Source organism: Ixodes scapularis, unplaced genomic scaffold, assembly GCF_016920785.2.
Source record: "Ixodes scapularis isolate PalLabHiFi unplaced genomic scaffold, ASM1692078v2 PGA_scaffold6__148_contigs__length_123643588, whole genome shotgun sequence".
In the NCBI taxonomy this organism is placed as follows: Eukaryota; Metazoa; Arthropoda; class Arachnida; order Ixodida; family Ixodidae; genus Ixodes; species Ixodes scapularis.
Window position 1 is genome coordinate 115697457 of NW_024609881.1, and position 17613 is coordinate 115715069.

Sequence of the window (17613 nt, forward strand, 5' to 3'; positions counted from 1 at the left end):
TATATAATCCCTCAAGTAATGTACAACAAACGTAAGCGACGTGTCTAGCCCGTTACTAGTCCCTTATGCTCTAAAATTTATATTTTGTTTAAATCAAATTGTCCCGAAGATAAAATACCAATAGCTTTTCTCACGCAAACTGTCACCCTTCAAAGGTTCCACATTTTCTGCTACTAGTGCAGCATCTACCACTGGACAGCCATTCGAATGCTTGCTGTTCCTCCTGTTTTCCTCTGTTGTCAGAAAGTCCAGCTGAGTTTGGAGGCGAGGAAGCTTTTGTGGACCTGCAGCAGTGTCTCTTTTAACTGGAAATGACAATTCAAACTAAACGGTGTATTTTCCTAATACACGAGGCTGGAATAAGGAAAGAATGTGCGGAAAAAGTTGCGCATATTTTTGGCAGTTCAATACATCACATACAAGCAACTGGGGGCAATTCGGCCGTTTTTCCTGCTACCATACAAACTAATTTCCAGTAATTGTGCATCGTCTAAAAAATAAAACATGCTTGCATACGTGTACAAACTATATATCATTAATTCACGAAGAAGCTATATTTATGTAAAACAACCCTGTTCCACGAGCACTTCGAAGGTCTTCAGACCGATGGCCTTTAAGACATCTGCGAACCAGCGCATGCAGAGTGGCACGCGCAGAGTCGGGGTCGAGGGCTAATTTGCTGACCGCCCAAAGGCCTTTGATATAAATGCCATTTGAGATGTCTGCAAAGCGGGATGTAATGTCGGCGGGACGCCGACATTTTGTGATGATCTGTTTGATTGCCTCAATAATGTGGTTATTAGATTCCCTAAGGCCCCCTTATTCCTGCTAGGTGATTTTAATTTTCCTGGCATATCGTGGAAAGACTGCTGCCCTATTCTAACTTCTGGTTCGTCGGAGTGTTCAGCTTTCATTAGCACTTGTTCTATGTTTAACCTCTCCCATAAATGCACCTACTCGCGTTACTAACTCCTCAGCTAATATTCTTGACCTCGTATTGACCTACACCTGAATCTGTCTCATCTCTATCTCTTCTGCCTGGTTTAAGCGACCACTCTGCTATTCACTTCACTTTACAATCCAGTTCCCCCCGCCTTCCTAGGCAGTATAAACTAATTCGGGACTATGGCACAGCGGATTTTCGAGCAATCAACGCCGAGTTGGCAATGTTTGCTGATGCTTTCTTTCCGCAGTTCTGGGAACGATCGATTCATGAAAATTGGGATCTATTTCAAACCAAGGTCACTACTCTCGTTGATAAATATATTCCTCTTCGTCGAATATCCTGTTCCCGAAAATCCCCGTGGTTCAACCTATCGCTAAAACGTCTTCAGAACAAAAAAAACAAAAAAAAGAAGCGTCTTTTTTGTTGCTGTAGGGCATCCAAGATAGGCGAACGTTGGTCAGCTTATCTGTCCGTGGCGTCGGAATATAAACAAGCTATTGTCAACGCCAGGCACGCTTTTTTTAATAACACGCTTCCATCTCTGTTATCCACTAACCCACGCAAGTTCTGGAATGTTGTCAGTATGCGTGAACGTAAAGACATCCGTCTAAAATCCAAAAGTGGCCTGTTGATGCCACGTCATCAGAGCTGTGTTCTTTTGAATATTACCTTCACATTGTTCTTCACGAATTCTTCACCTGCTGCATTACCTGTTATTCGAAATTCAGATTTTACACGCATGGAGCCTATTTTCATCGACTCAGATGGTATCTCTAAGCTGATTTGTAACGCGAACATTTCATCTTCAGTAGGTATTGATGGCATCAGTTACAAGTTTTTGAAGAGTACTGTGACTTATTCATCTGTCATCTTGTCTCAGATTTTTACGCAGTCTTTACAGTGTACCACCCTACCCGGCGACTGGAAGGTTGGCAAGGTGGTTCCGGTGCACAAATCTGGTGATGTTTTTAACCCTAGTAATTACAGACCAATTTCCTTGACATCCATTCCATGCAAGATACTTGAACATGTGATATACTCCAATCTTGTTCTTTTCCTCGAATCAAATTCCTTCTTTACATCCTGCCAGCATGGTTTTCGTAAACATTACTCCTGTGAAACCCAGCTACTCGTTTTCACTAATGACTGGTTTTCTGTGTTAGACCGTTCATCTACCGTTGATTGTGTTTTTCTTAACTTCGCTAAAGCATTTAATACAGTTCCTCATCGTCTACTACTTTACAAACTTAGCAAACTTAACCTCGATAGCAATATTTTAGGATGGATTGAGTGTTTTTTGCATGATCGCACCCAGTATGTATCAACTAACTATCATGATTCTCAACTTTCTTCTGTGTCATCAGGCGTCCCTCAAGGGTCTGTCCTAGCTAGGACCTCTTCTTTTCCTCATCTACATTAATGACCCTCCTGACTCTATTGTCTCATCTATTAAACTTTTTGCTGATGATTGTGTTTTATATAGAGAAATTTCTAACTCCTCTGATGAAGCTATCCTTCAAACCGATCTTAACAGCATTTCCGTGTGGTGCGACACTTGGCTAATGAAACTCAATGTTAACAAATGCAAGGTAATGAGAATCACAAGATCAACTAATCAATCCAACCCGCCTTCCTATTTTCATTGTTCCCCCTTGTCTTCCGTCTCTACCTATAAATATCTGGGTGTTCACATTACCTCTAATCTTTCCTGGCAAGCACATATTGATTACATTGCTAATAATGCTAACCGCATGCTCGGTTTCCTTCGTCGTAATTTCTCTCTCGCTCCGATTTCTTTGTAACTGTTATTATATAATACACTTGTGCGCTCCAAAATTGAGTACGCTTCGTCTGTATGGGATCCACATATTAACTCACTTGTTCTAATCCTTGAATCTATCCAGAATCGTTCTGCCCGTTTTATTTTGTCCTACTATTCCCGTTTAGCTAGCGTCTCTCAAATGAAACAAACATTAAATCTACCCGATCTCTCTGTCCGACGTCGCATCTCCAGACCATGCCTCTTTCATAAAATCTATTTCACCAACGACAGCCTTTGTCAGTCACTTTTCACAGCCCCCTTTTATGTGTCACCCCGTTCCGATCATCGATTTAAAGTTGGCGTACCCAGTTGTAGGACTAACCTGTACTTCGACTCCTTTGTCCCCAAGACCAGCGTGGACTGGAACCACCTTCCTGCCTCCGTCGTCTCCATCAGCGACCACATTACCTTCAAGTCTGCCGTGTCTCATCACTTGACATCATAACTCTTTTTTTGCTCTACATGATTTTTTTTTTTGTTTTTTTTTTCTTCTTTTCCACCACTCCTCTCTGTAACGCCTAACGGCCCTGAGAGCAAATAAATAAATAAATGAATAAATACATAATACTCTCTTAAATCACGAACATGCAAGGAATAGGATTCCAGCGTCTGAAACACTTACGCCGCCGCCTCACCGACCCCTCGCACGATTGCCTTGTGCCCTGTAAACCGACAGGGAGGTTCATCGGCGGAATTGCCTCCGCCGATAGCTTTCGTGATTTGTAATCCAATTATAAAGGTAAAAGTGACAAGCACGCTTATAAAAGATACGGAAACACGTCGGTATCGACCTAACCCAGCGTCTTGTACACCGGATAAACCAGGTCCCGCTCATCGAAGTGCTTGTGGCACACAACGGCCAAACCAGGAAACCGTGGCAGGGAAGCGAGCCGAATGCGAGATCGCGAAGCGGAGTCCTTCCCCTGACGTCACGGTACACCTCACCCAATCAGGGCGAGGCGACCACAGCGACGCCTGTGTTCGCTCTCAGGGCTAATACAGAACGGTTCATTCGGAGCCACAACTTCAGAATATAGACGAAGATTAACCTTAGCACAAAAGGCATTCAATGCGCAGCGCAAGTTCGTCTGCTTCTTGCACAGGGGTTGCGATGACGTCAGAACGCCAAGCTCTTATTGGCTGATTGAAAAAAAAAAAAAAAACATAGTGGGTAGATTTCAAGATATCAAGCATTGAGGTCTTCCCACTATCCTTTCAATCAAACCCAATCAGAGCTCGAAATCAGTCTGACGTCACCACAACTCCTGCGCAAGTAGCAGACGACTTGACCCTCGCATAGATCGACGCGCTGCTCCGACGTCACGCTTCGGCGGTGGCGCTGCTGTCGAGACCGCGCATGCGCAGATGCTTCATCTCACGCGAGTCGGGTTTCTGCACGTGCGGCGCGTCAATCTATCACAGAGACATGTCGTCATGGTTTGTTCCCTCTTGTTTATTGGAACCGAGTAACAATCGTGTTGAAAAAGAAATATCGGCCACAATGTATTTACAAACAGAACAGATGGTGCTGTATGGGCCATTGCGTAGTTCTGGAGTGCTTACAAAACCGTGTGTGCTGTCAGATATTTTCATACTACTTGCTGGCACAACTTGCTGACACGCTGTCTGAAATAAATACTAAAACTAATGCGCTACAAACTGCGAATTTACACATGTATGATTAAGATTTTTTATGTGAAAACAGACCTACTAACTGAAATAAAAAGACAATGGGCAATGAAATACTGGATATTCCTTCGAACATCGGCCAAAATGTTTCTAAGAAAAATATGCGTGGTGCGGAATAACGATATTAGTCACTGCCGAGGGGACACTCTAGAGATGTACAGTGCTCAACGAAACGAAACGGACCAGCGGAGCGTGTGGTCTCGTGTACCTACTGCGACATCTGCCATGACACCACACATTTGTTTAGTACGAACAGTGAGATAACTGCAAGTGGTGGTCACTTTGTTTACAACTTTAACCTTTGGAAACGGATAAATCTGTTTATGCTACTGCAAAGAAGACAAATAAAAACGCTGTCATGCTGCAAGCTCATGGCCATCGTTGATCAGCTATCGGGGGTTGTGCACCGAGCTCGAACAGCCGCCAAGTGCTTGGCTCAGCTGTGCACATGTGCAACTCGCAACACCAGACAAACCGCTTTTCTCGGCAGATGGCGCCACGGACACGCGGGGCCATGCGCTTCGCTGGTCCATTTCGTTTCTAATAATTATGTTCGCATATTTATCTTTTTGATTATTAAAAGTAAACATAAAGTTGCAGATGGAAACTTCCTGAGCGTCATCAAAAACCACTAAAGACTTGCAGTGCATGAGAAACATGGTGCCGATTGTCGCTTATGCAGCAGGCGCAAGGATTGTGGAGCGGAAATGTGGTTTATAAGAAACAACAAAAAAACTGTGCTGGCTAATCCAAGTTATGTGTTTTCGGAATCCAAGAAAAGAAAGCACACGCTCCAAATCTTTCCCAAATTGAATGTATTGGGGGTTTTCCATGATGTCGAGAAAGTTTCTAGTTGAAAGTATATGCTTATTTTTAATAATTAGAAAGTTAATTACACAAAACAAATTAAGAATTTGGTCATCCTAGAGGCTATGTAGCTCAATAAATGGGCTCCTTAAAGGTGACTATTACGGTACCAGTGGGGTGGGGATTGAACCCAGGGATTCTGGGTTCAATTCCCACCCCTAGCTGTTTCGATCTGGATGAGCACCGTAGCGGTGTGCGGTTGCGTATCATTACTGGGTGGTGCACGTTAAAGACCCCAAGCTAGCAGTTGTACTGCACTGGCTAAATTGCTCATCTACAGCTGAGAGACAAGCCGTCCATTGAGACAGACTAAGTTCAGGCTGTATAAACATACCCACACACCGACTTTTTTTTGTGTGTGATGCATGGTTTTTGCTTAAAGCGTTTGGCCGATGTTCGATGAAGCATCCCATTAAACTAAACTATGTTCCTCTGGAATGACAACAAACAAATATGTGGAGAAGGAAAACCAGAATAAAGAACCGGTACACTTTCATCGGAGATCGAAGTCACCATTTTAGATAAGATATGTAGTAGTGCCATAGTTGAAAATCACCACACTCAACATGAAAACTAATAAAACGATGGGAACAATATCCTCAGTGAAGAGCAAAGTTAAGTTTTAGTTAAGTCCTCTTGTCATTTCAGTAAGCCTACAGCAAACAATAATCTGAACCCTGAGACAAGGGAAAACAGACAACAACACTACTCGTCTCAAAGTGTAGATAAAAATCAATGTTTTCTCAACATCTTGCCTGCATGCTTTCTCTTTGATGGTAAACACTTGCAAAACAAATACTAAATTTGTTAAAAAGACTTTGGTATTCTGCATCGTTCTAAACTATAACTGGTCTGCAACAATGGCTTGCTGTCACTTATATAATACACTGCTACAACTCGGTGAGTAAACGTCACTGCACCCAACGAGCAAAAACGCAGTATGATGGTAGGTTGCTAAACATGCAATAAAGGAATGTCCAGGTCAATCACGATACATCAAAGATTGTGGATGAAATTTCAACATTGACCATAATCCCATATCACTGTTGCGTGGCAAAGTCGGAACTGTCTCGATGCCTTGTATTACTATTTTGAATTTCAGTTGCATCAATGGGTGTTCCGCCAGGGTTGTTTGGCATGGTACTTAACCACCCACTTTTGTGACATGAATAGCGAGAGTAATTCTGAACCTGGCTTTTCACGTTCCCGGGATTACGATTGAGTCTGCAGTCTCATCAAGCAAGAGGCAAACCCTCCGGTTCTCAAACTATTTGTGACTACTTGGCAGTGCCTCCACTTTGTAGCCCTATATTTTAACAACCTTTAGTGTACGACCATGGCCCACTCTTCCAACAATGTTGGCAACCTTCTTTCAATGAACCCTCAATCACAACCTTTGACAATCATATCTCTAAAGAAAACGAAAAATGACCCTGAAAAATAAACCTTCCTTTGGAGTTATCAACACAAATAGTACACGACGGGTACAGTCGTAAAGGTGCACTCAACAACCACTGCTAATCGTAAACGCAGTCACAGAACAGACCCAGAAGGCATGGTTGCCTGATGTATGTGGCAACATGACTAGGTAGTAGCAAGAGAACACACCAGTGTTGGTGGCCATGGCACACACAGTGTCGAGAGATTTGGCCGGATGTCGAAAATTTAGGTTCTTGGAATACTTCATACCATAAGGTGAGCACCTTGAGATATTGTAAGTCGTACTGTTGACAATATACCTCAGCCATGACAGAGCCACACTGTCGAGAAATATAAACTCGAACAAGGAAGCCACTCGGGCAAGTGCCGAGATCTCGCATTGGCTGGGTGATAACAAGAACGAATGTTCAAACATACAACGACATAGTACTACTCACAAATAAGACTAAAATATGATACACCTTCATGTTATAATCACCTCAAAAAATCTCATGTACAAGGACGTAAATTACTCCGACCGCGCTTCTTAAGGTGTCACATGAAACGACTGTCACCCCAAAGACTTCATTTCAAACCTTTCAATACGGCCCTTCCAAAATGACTGGAAACGCAATCAACCAGCTAATACCTGCTATCTCACAAAATTCACCGGGAACACTTCGAACAAGCATGGCATCCTACACAAAATGACTTAGATCACATTATGTTTCGTCATCCAAGAAGGCCTGGCATGGTCAATTATGTGAAACATGGAAAGTACTCAAGTGCAGTGGTGTGAGCACTCATGCTTAAATTTATGCACTGTGCAAACAAAGCACGTCCAACTGAGCACTCCCGAAGCACACTTGTTTCACGTAAGCCCATGTGTCTTACCAAGAACGAAAGCATGCTTTCCTGTCCTATCTTCTAGTCTAGTTTTGAGGACTCCTTCTTCGTGCATTGGCACTAATAGTGTGAACCATTTTGAAATTTGTTCGGAGGGTTAGGATTTCGAGAAGTCCTTGGATCACGTGACTAGGGACTCGGAGGGACAGCTGCCACGTACCGACACATACTGCCAGCTCATCTGAAGAGTAAAACGAAAGAAACACAAAAAAGCATGAGCAACTCGAGCAGGGAATATTCGCCATGCTCCTGACAAATTTTAAGGATACTATGTCTATGATCAACTGCACTGTAGGCATATGCAAAGCATCCCAAATAACTTGCACCAAACTTAAAAAAAAAAATGGAGCACTCTTTGGGGAAAGAACCAACAGTATGGTGTTAGCAAGCATCTTATGAAGGTCCACAAATTTCTTTTGAGTATGCCTAGTTATTTAATTATTTCAGACTAATTAGCCAAGATTTTAATTATTTGTTTAAGCACTTAAGAGTGAATTGGAAAGTTCCAGGACACATTGAGAAATACCCAATTAATGTGTTTGCTGCATGATACCATATGCTTGGCATTCTTCTTTTTTTGCCTAAAAAGAGAGCAATTTTTTTCTCTGTGCACTTAAAACCCTAAAAGACATGCACTCTGAAGGATTGAAGTCCACCTTATCACTGGTGCACTGTCCTAGACAGGGCCTTGCAGCAGCAGGTGCTCGGTGTAAAAGATTTTGGTATACACCACAACTTCTTATAAAAGAAGTTTGCCATAACCGGAGTTCAATATAAAAAGCTTGTCACAAATGAAACTGTCAAGAATTGGTTTGACTAACATATCGTACAAAACTTATAAAGCTGTGAAACCTGTTTAGAACGAACCCACGTACAGCGAATTATTGCCGATATTGAACTAACGAAAAATTTCAATAAAAATGTGTGTAAAAACTACTTTTTATAACGAACAACATATTGGCTATATCGAACTATTTCTCCCCGGGAACGCTTCCAGAAACGCGCAAACAATCTTCTTCTAGCCAGTCCCTTCCCTCCAAAAAAAGTAGGAAAGAAAGAAAATTCCAAATGCTCAAGTTGCGAATAAAATTGAGCCGAGAGAAGCGATTCAGAAGGGGAGAGAGCTAAAAACTGAACTCTGCACGCACGCACAGAAAAACAAAATCTTTTCATCCCAAAAACCGTTGCCCACAACAAGAAGCGATTCAGAAGGGGGCATAAGCTAAAAAAAAAAAAAGCTCTGCATGCATGCAAAAAAAATGAAAAATCCCAGCGCGTTGTTACAAGGCAGAAGCAAAGAGATGAGAAAGAAAGGGAAGCTCTCGCCTATCAACGAACGCATCGTGGAAGTTCGTTGTAAATGGTTTTTGCTATATCGAATTACTTGCTATATCGAACTGATCGTAGCGTTTCCTGCTGTTCGTTATAAACGGGTTTGACTGTACTAAGTAGACACCCTTTAAGGCAAACACGAAGGAAGCTTGAAAATGTGTTTGGTTCATGAGAAGTTCAGTTTAACAGAAATGACCAAGATGTCTTACTGGATGTGTCTAAATTAGAGTTACTGTCTAAAAATGGAATTAAACAACCTTGTAATAAAGGCCCAGTTGAAAAGAAATATGTATTTAGCTTCTCACGACAAAAAGAATCATTACTCTGTTGTACACGGCAGTTGTGTGCAGTCGTGCGCATTCCGCTTCGTCTTGGCTTGAGTGCCGGACCAGGAGTTTGTTTTACAATAAATATTCAATCCCTTTCTCTCTTTTTCATCTTGGCACAAAACTGCCACCATTGAACGTGTCCAGGATTTTTTCCCCATCTTTGACGATACCTTATAACATGCTCTTTGGAATGCCCAACTTGCGTACGATTGCGGTCTTTGACGGCTGAACCCCCTTTATCTCTTCTAAAATTTCAGCATTCTTTGCCAGCGGAAGGGACAGACAAGCTCACTTCGACATTGTTTAGCTGGTGGCGTGATCTCGTAATCTCTCCACAAAGAGCCCGCAACCAAAACCTAAAACAGCTCGAGTTTGTAGCCTAAAAAACCTGGTTGAAACCCCCCAAGTGATAACAAATAACAAGCAGTAACCAAAATACGAAACTTCTCAAAACCTCCTGAAAGATTCAGGCGAAGCCACGTAGGGACCTGGAGGGATCGAGCGAGCAGGGAGCTTTTTCATGGTCTCTGCCTGCTCTCTTCAACTTCATGGCCCTCTCCCCATAAACTCCACCCTTGTTTTACGGCATTCTCTTTCTTTCTCTCGCCCTCTCTTTCTTTTTCTCACAACTTCTTATTGCTCCACCACTTCATGCATTTTGTTGGTGTTGACTGCGCCCAAGACCTTCTCGCACCTCCGCTTTGTTTTGCGTGTTTAGTGTTTTGTTCTCTGCGTTTTTTGCTTCTATGTCCATTAGCATGACCGCTGAAGCTCCCGTCGCGCCTTCCCCAGTATTCGCCCGTTCTCCGCGTGGCGGTAGCGGTGGCCCGAAAGTTTGCGTTAACAGAAACGCGCGACCAATGTAGTTTGTGTTAAGCAAATCTTTTTATGCATTGCGTTTATGGGAAACCAACCAGATTTCCACATCCTTCAGCATATCCGAGAATTTGGCTAAAGCGAGTTTGTCTTAACAGGTGTCTACTACTATAGTATCATCCATCATTCACAGAGCAGTGTTCAATATGTCTGATCCTGATTTGCATTAATTCATTCATGAGCTCTCAAACTGTACTCCTAAGCAAAGCGTTTTTCCAGTTTACCTAAGCCCCACTTTAGAAGGCCTGAGCCACCCACTCACGTACAACTATGAACCCAACACTAGGCTTCGGCACTGCTTTATATGATCAATGACGAAACTGGAAAGGGGGGGGGGGAGCTCCTCAGCTGCCACTGCAAGCAATTAACGCTTCCTTGACATTAAAAAGCTTGGAAACCGTCGCATTAACTCAATACTTAACACTAACTAAACAATAAATCACCTTATTCCTGTGTCATTAATAGCAGGTGAATGCTACTCACCCCGAAACCACTTTCCCAGTGAGTTCCAATGGGGTTGTCCATAGTGACTCCCTCCCTCCTAGCAAGGACGCGGTGAAGGATATTCCTCCTGTTGAGCACTATGTCCACAACTGCCCAAATCTGAAATAGACACGTCACAAACATAAGCAGGCAACCCCAGAAGCGATACTTTAAATTCGAACCCAATACCACTTCATGGTCCCTTAGACAGACCTTGATGACCAATCTCATTCGAGACGAGCCAAGAGACATACGGGTCAATTCTTACAAAGCTGATATTAGATTGGAATTCATTACGTCTCCTACTTAAAACTAGATGGTGAATGTCACAAAAGAAAAAAATCCTACTTAGCCCACTATTATGATGTTCTTATCATAGCCACTAGGCTGGATGACATACACTTCCCATTCACATTCTTAGCAAGGAAATGACCTCATTACATATAGCTAGGGTTCGGAGTTTTCGGTTTAAACCGATAAAAACCGATAAAAGTACGCCGAATTCAATTTCGGAAATTCGGTTTTAACCGAAAAAGGTCAGTTTTTAGGTTCGGCATTTTCGATTTAAATCGATAAAAACCGATAAAAGTACGTCGAATCCATTTTCTGAAAATCAGTTTTAACCGGAGACTGTCACTTTGACCTTCCAGTCGTACCGCAGAGCCGTGGCGAAAAAGTGGAACGACAGTGTCTATCGAAACGTGTCCGAATGTATGGGATACACGGATGCCATCACGACGTTTTGGTTTATTGTGCGCATCATCGATCGGAACGTAAAGTCCGAAATGCCCCATGACTTCGCCATGTACGGGCGTGTTTTCAAACTCGTTGTAAGGAACACTGACTTGATGCAAGCTCTGCATGTTGTGTTGTGCTTCAAAACGCCGCACCGTGTCTCTTTTGGTGCTCACAATTGGTTGATTGGCCGATTTTGACTCAGGCAGCGCTTCATCTCCTCAGCCTGCCAGTGTCCAGTGTTAGCGTTGAGAGGGCATTCTCGAAGCTCGGTGTCATATTAACAGGAAAGAAAGAGTGCGGATCAACGAGGAGAACCTGGGAAAGTATGTGCGTGTGTACTGTAATAAGATCACGTAATCCTGATATACAGAAGGTGAAGTTCCATGTTTTTTGGGCACAGGCTTCATATCTGACTTGTTTTTACTTCTGTTTTTTTTTTATTGATTCTTTACAGTTGCACACATTTGCCAAATAAAGTGTCCATTTCTTTTTCAATATATCTGTGCCGTTATTATTTGAGTGATCAAAGATATCAGAGCTACAAGGATCATCTGATCCGGTGTCCGTTGGTGTTTATTTTATATACACCGAAAAAAGACGATAAATTTTGGTGGGCATAAATATACGCCGAAAAAAACCGAAAATTGAATTTTAAAATAAACACCGAAAAAAGTACGCCGAATTTTGAAAAAATAGAAACCGAAAACGCAGAACCCTACATATAGCATTTTCATTCAAACATTTTGAGTTGTGTTCTTAGCTTAGTATTAGAGATTGTTATTCCTTGATGGGTTTCCAAAACTATCTTTCTCTGCCAGTCTGCTGTTAAAAAAAATGGTATCTCATGAAATCAATTTGTCTGGTGTCATTTACATACAATATCATAAGTTCCGAAAGAGCGCCCACCCAAAATAAAGAGATAAATGGTGAAAACATAGGTTGGGCTATCCTTGGGGATGCCACAGCAAAACTTTATCAAAAATTAATGATAAACAACCTGCCACCCGCTACGAACCACGTGACGCGGAAACTGATACCGCAGATCGCGGACACCGCAAATTCGCGTTTCACTACTCGAAAAACACGCGGGAATTTGCTACAAACTCCTGTGTCACGAAAAAGAACACCGCAAGTTGCAGACGCTGTAGATTTGCGTTTCACTGTGCGTAGGACCCGCGGAGACCCGCCGAGAACTCGCATCACGCGGGAACGAATACCGAAAATCACGGACGCAGAAGATTCCAGTTTTATGGTGCAATAAACACGCGGGAACCCGCTAAAAAACTTGCCTGTCACGGGAACCGATATCGCGCGCGCAGATCGCGGACAAAGATGCGGGAATCCGCAACAATCTCGTATGTTACGGGAACAAATACCGCAGATCGCGAACGTAGCAGAATCGTATTTCACGATGCAATATACATGCGGGCCAAACTCGAGTGGAATCACGACCGCGCGCGCAGATCGCGGACAAAAACGCGGGAATCTGCTCAAAACTTTGCCACGGAAACGGATACCGCAGATTGCGGACGCAACATGCACGCGGGAGCAACTCGCGTGTTACGGAAGCCCATATCGAGCGCGCGCAGATGGCGGACAAAAATGCGGGAACCCGCTATGAACTCGCTTGTCAGACGTGCTGGTACAGCAAATTGCGCCACTGATACGATTCCCGTCGTACATTGCGTAACGTCCGATGGGAATCGCGGGTGGGTGATGTTGCGGAATTTTTATGTTACAGCTATATAGCCACAAAACCGAGATGGGCGATCTTTCGGGGGTGGGCGTTCTCTCAGAGCTTTACGATATTCTTTTTTTTTAGGCTTTACAGATTCGTATGTAAAATGCCTTGAGAACCATGCAGTATGTGCAGATGAGTTATACGGCCCGGGGGCCATAACATAGGAGAATACTCGTCACGATAAATCAATTATTTAACTGAAATTAGTTCATTAACTTTTCTAATTATAAAAAATAAGATTTGGTTCCAATCAGAAACTTATTGAGCATTATCGAAAACTACCAAACAAAAAGTCTGTAAAGACTTGAAGCGTGCAGAATGCACAGTGGTGCGTTAAAGTTGCTACTCGTGCAATAGGCGCAAAAGGTAGGAAAATGCGCCGGTGCGGTTCTTTTAGTTCCTTATCATTCGCATTTTTGCACCACCAGCATTGCACTCATTGCACGAGTGGTCATTTTAGCGCACCACCGTGCAGCTTATGAATGGGCCCCCACAATCTTCCTTATTATTTACTGATTTTCGATGAAGCTCAGCAAGTTTGTAATGGGAACAATATGTTTTGTTTCCCAAATTAAAAAGTGAATGAAAAAAGTTTCATTATTTATCCGACTCATCGTGACGAACAGACCCTATATCACGACCACCTGGCCGTATAACTCACCAGCACAAACTGTATTAGTGTAGCTTTCACCGCATTTTTAAAACAAACATGTAAAGCCCTTCTTTCCCCCTCCGCCCCCCCAAAAAAACAAGGAAAGAAAGCACCTTGTATAGATCATTCTACTAGGAAGAGAGGAGAGAGGAAAATTAACCTCCATGTTTGGGCGGTTCCGGCGGTTTACAGTGAAACCCGTTTAGAACGAACCCGCGTACAGTGAATTATTGTCGATATCGAACTCACGGAAAATTTAAATAAAACTGCATGTAAAAAAGTACTTTTATAACAAACGACATATTGGCTATATCAAACTTTTCCCCCCCTGGAAGGCTTTTAAATGCGCGCAAACAATGGTTTTCTAGCCTGCCCCCCCCCTATAGAAAAAAAGGTAAGAAAGAAAGAAAATTTCAAAAGCTGAAGCCGGGAACAAAATTGAGCGAAGAGAAGCGATTGAGAAGACAAAGAAACCTAAACAAAAAAACAATGTGCACGCACGCACAGAAAAAAAAGAAAACTATTCAACCCAAAGCGGTTGCCCACGAAAAGAAGCGATTCAGAAAGGGGGATAAGCTAAAAAAAACAACTCTAAACGAACGCAAAAAAAAATAGCGTTTTGTTACAAGGTGGAAGCGAAGAGATGAGAAAGAAAGAGGAGCTCTCGCCTTACAACAAACGCATCGGGGAAGTTCGTTGTAAATGACTTTCGCTATATCGAACTGATTGTAGCGTTTTCTGTTGTTCGTTATAAACGGGCACCACCAGAATCGCCTAAGCAATGGGAATGGCGTGTACCCTTTCCCTCTTCTACTGCGACGATTTCATTGACAGGTATGGACGTATATATAGGGTGTCCCAAAAGGACCTTCTGCTGTAAAACAAGCTGGAAAAATTGCCACCTGCACACAGAAAGTTCAAACTTTCCATGATTGTGCACTGAGCAGGTAAGTTTCACTGTGGGAAATTTCAAACAGCAGTTCTCTTCTGGTAAAAAATGACAGCAAAAAGCTTGCCAAAGTCAAGTTTGGGTGCGTCCGCAGACGACAGAGTTAGTGACGCTATTCACTTGCGGCGCCATCTCCCAACGGGCGCAGCGAGCAGACGACATAACAGCGTACGGTTCGCTCGGCACACCCTACAGATGGCACTGCAGTCAAACAAAATGGCGCTGCCCAGGGAGAGCCCTCTGTGGAACGGTCTATAGTCTGCGGGGAATACCATGCATTGTGTCAAACAGAATGTATGTTGCCATGTTACCTGATCGGACGGCCCAACGGAGACAGACCGCACGTTTGCAGACACCAGGGCCCACTCCGTTCCTTCGGGAAAAAACTCCATCACCTCCAGGCGGCGCCAAAGCTTTCCCGACGCGTCGACGGCGCACACCGCCGTTTGGCCCACCGAGACTTGAACCAAAGGCGATCCCCCTGGTGGTGGCTCCACGTGGAACCAAGCCGAACCTGAACGGACAGATGCATCAAATAGTCGAGCAAATTAGTTATCAATTGGAGTGGCCACTGAGCCTCCAATCACGCTGCTCCTGCGTCATACAAAAGACACCGTGTTCGCTGAAGACATAACCACAGAATTACTCGCGGACAAGCGTCAAGCATGTCCAAACACACCTCAGACAGCGTCTGCACACCGTCTTTTGTATGATGTGTTAGCATTCAGACTGTGACTCTAGGCCAACAAAAATATTCTGATGGGCAGGTCAAGAAAGGCGGGACAAACTCTCTTCCACTTCAGCAAAGGAAACGAAAGAAAGGAGGTGAGTGGAAAGGAAGAAATCACCAATCGTGGCAAGCAGAGTGCTTTGCAGGTGGGGCATGCCCTTCAAGTTCAAGCTTAATGCTCCCCAAGGACATTCCCTCTACCTACTCTAAACCTGCAGAAGACCATAGTTTGTTGAATGTGTTAAATACAAAGAGCACGAAGAATAACGACAGGTACAAGGAGAGGGCCAGCAGCTGCACAGGCATCACAACTCCAGTCCAACTTATAGTGGCTTATGGAACCTGCAGACTGAGACTGAATGTTCCAGTAAATAACTGAAACCTTCAATTTTCAATTCGGTCTGTGTTCTGTATTTGATTTGAACAGCATTATATTTGGATTGTATTCTGTTAAACTGTATTCAATTTACCATATTGAATTTGAATTAAAAATAAAACTGTATTCAAATAGAATTTAGGCATCCCTTCGACTTGGTGATGTTGCATGGAAGGAGCCGCCAACAATAAATACCCTTGGCAAGAAAGCAACCACTAAGAGCATGCAAATTCTTAACTTTAATAATACTTCAAAAGTTGAAGTATATATATTTCGAGTTTACCTGAAGTGTACGAAAAATATGCGTTGCTAGAAGCATGGTGAGTACCGCTAAAATGAAGTCTAGAAGTTGTGGGGGCACACGGTTGCCCGGTACCCCAAATACCGCGGCCATCATTCGGCCGCAAGGTGGCGGCAAGCAGCCGGCCACGCGCGCGTCGTGCCGCTCGCCTATATTAGGCGAGACAGGAGCGGCGCGAGGGCAGTCGGCCGATTTCCGCCGAGCTGAAGTAATCATGTTAGTATTGTGATTGTCTTTGTCTGATTAAATGTAGTTTCTTGTTGTTGAAACCGACGGCTCCGTGTTATTCCTCCGGGTCGGGTATGCAGCAAGGCAAACCGACCACAATGGCGCCCAACCGTGGTATGCTACCCACTCGCAGGAATTTCACGGGGCTTGGTTTCTTCTTTCGGTAAGCCTTTTTCATATTCCCCGTGTTTCCTATCGTTGTTTCGTGCTTCCGTCACGTCCACGTTTGTTGTATTGGCGTGTTTGTGACCGTGTCTTTGTGAACGCGGCAATCGTTTTGCGCGCTTGTGTTGGGTTTTTGGGGGCGTTTCTTTTTTTTGTGCTCGCAGGCATGCTCAAACTGGAGCAGGAAGCCGCGATGGCCGCAGCGGCACAAATGAACCTGCTCACGAAGGTCACGGAGATGTGCGACTCCGTGATGCAGCGCCTGGCCCACACGCCTGGCCAGCAGGAGACCCCACCGCGAGAGCCCCGACCACACTTGACTGTTCCGGTCTACATGGGGTACGACGACGTCAAGTCCGTGGCAGACTTCCTGGGCGAGCTGCAGACGTACCACCTTGCCTCCGGTGCCTCTGAAGCCTTCATCGTGGACCGGATTGTCCCGCTGGCGTTACAAGCCAGCGCCAGGTGCTGGTTGGGGTCACAGACCCCCTTCACCAGCCTGGCGGACTTCCAGACAAGGCTTCGAGAAGAGTTCCTGCCTGCAGGCTACGCGACGCAGATTCTCCGAGAGCTCGAGGCAAGGACGCAGCACCCGGATGAAAGTCTGGTCCGGTACGTTCGGGTCATGCAAGAGCTCTTCAAGAGGGCGGACCCGAAGTCACCGGAGTCGGACAGAGTAGCTCGGGTCAGACGACAGTGTCACCCCAGGTACCACGTCTACCTGATCAACCGCACCTTTGAGACCCTTGAAGAGCTAGCCCGGGGCGCCCGCCTCATCGAGGAAGCTCTTCATGCCGAGCGGAACTACGTGCCGCCGCCACCAGCCAAGTACGCGCTCGAGCCGGCATGCGCATGGCGGGGCCCCGAGGCCTCCACGCAAGTGGACTGTCCGAACGAGACCTCCCTTCCCCACCACGTCAACCAGGAGAGTTGGCGTGGCATGCATGGTGAACTCCCGTGCGGGATAAGCGTGTGTTCGCCTAACTCTCCCCGAGAGGTCCCCGGAGGTCACAGCGAGGCCCGTGAGGGTTTCGGGCGGGGGTCGCCACGACAGGTGGGAGGTC

The 17613-nt window shown here is 44.5% G+C and overlaps 1 protein-coding gene across 1 annotated transcript in view; it reads right to left on the bottom strand.

Moving 5' to 3' along the window:
- Positions 1 to 4200: 4200 nt before the first annotated feature.
- LOC8036464 (tectonin beta-propeller repeat-containing protein 1) overlaps positions 4201 to 17613 on the bottom strand; it is a 74569-nt gene continuing 61156 nt past the window's right edge. Inside the window, exons 21-23 of the mRNA XM_029985806.3 lie at positions 15061 to 15263; positions 10670 to 10789; positions 4201 to 7830 (exon numbers count right to left, since the gene is read on the bottom strand). Coding sequence (XP_029841666.2) covers positions 7771 to 7830; positions 10670 to 10789; positions 15061 to 15263 — 383 coding nt within the window. The 3' untranslated portion in view covers positions 4201 to 7770. The remainder of the gene's footprint in view (positions 7831 to 10669; positions 10790 to 15060; positions 15264 to 17613) is intronic.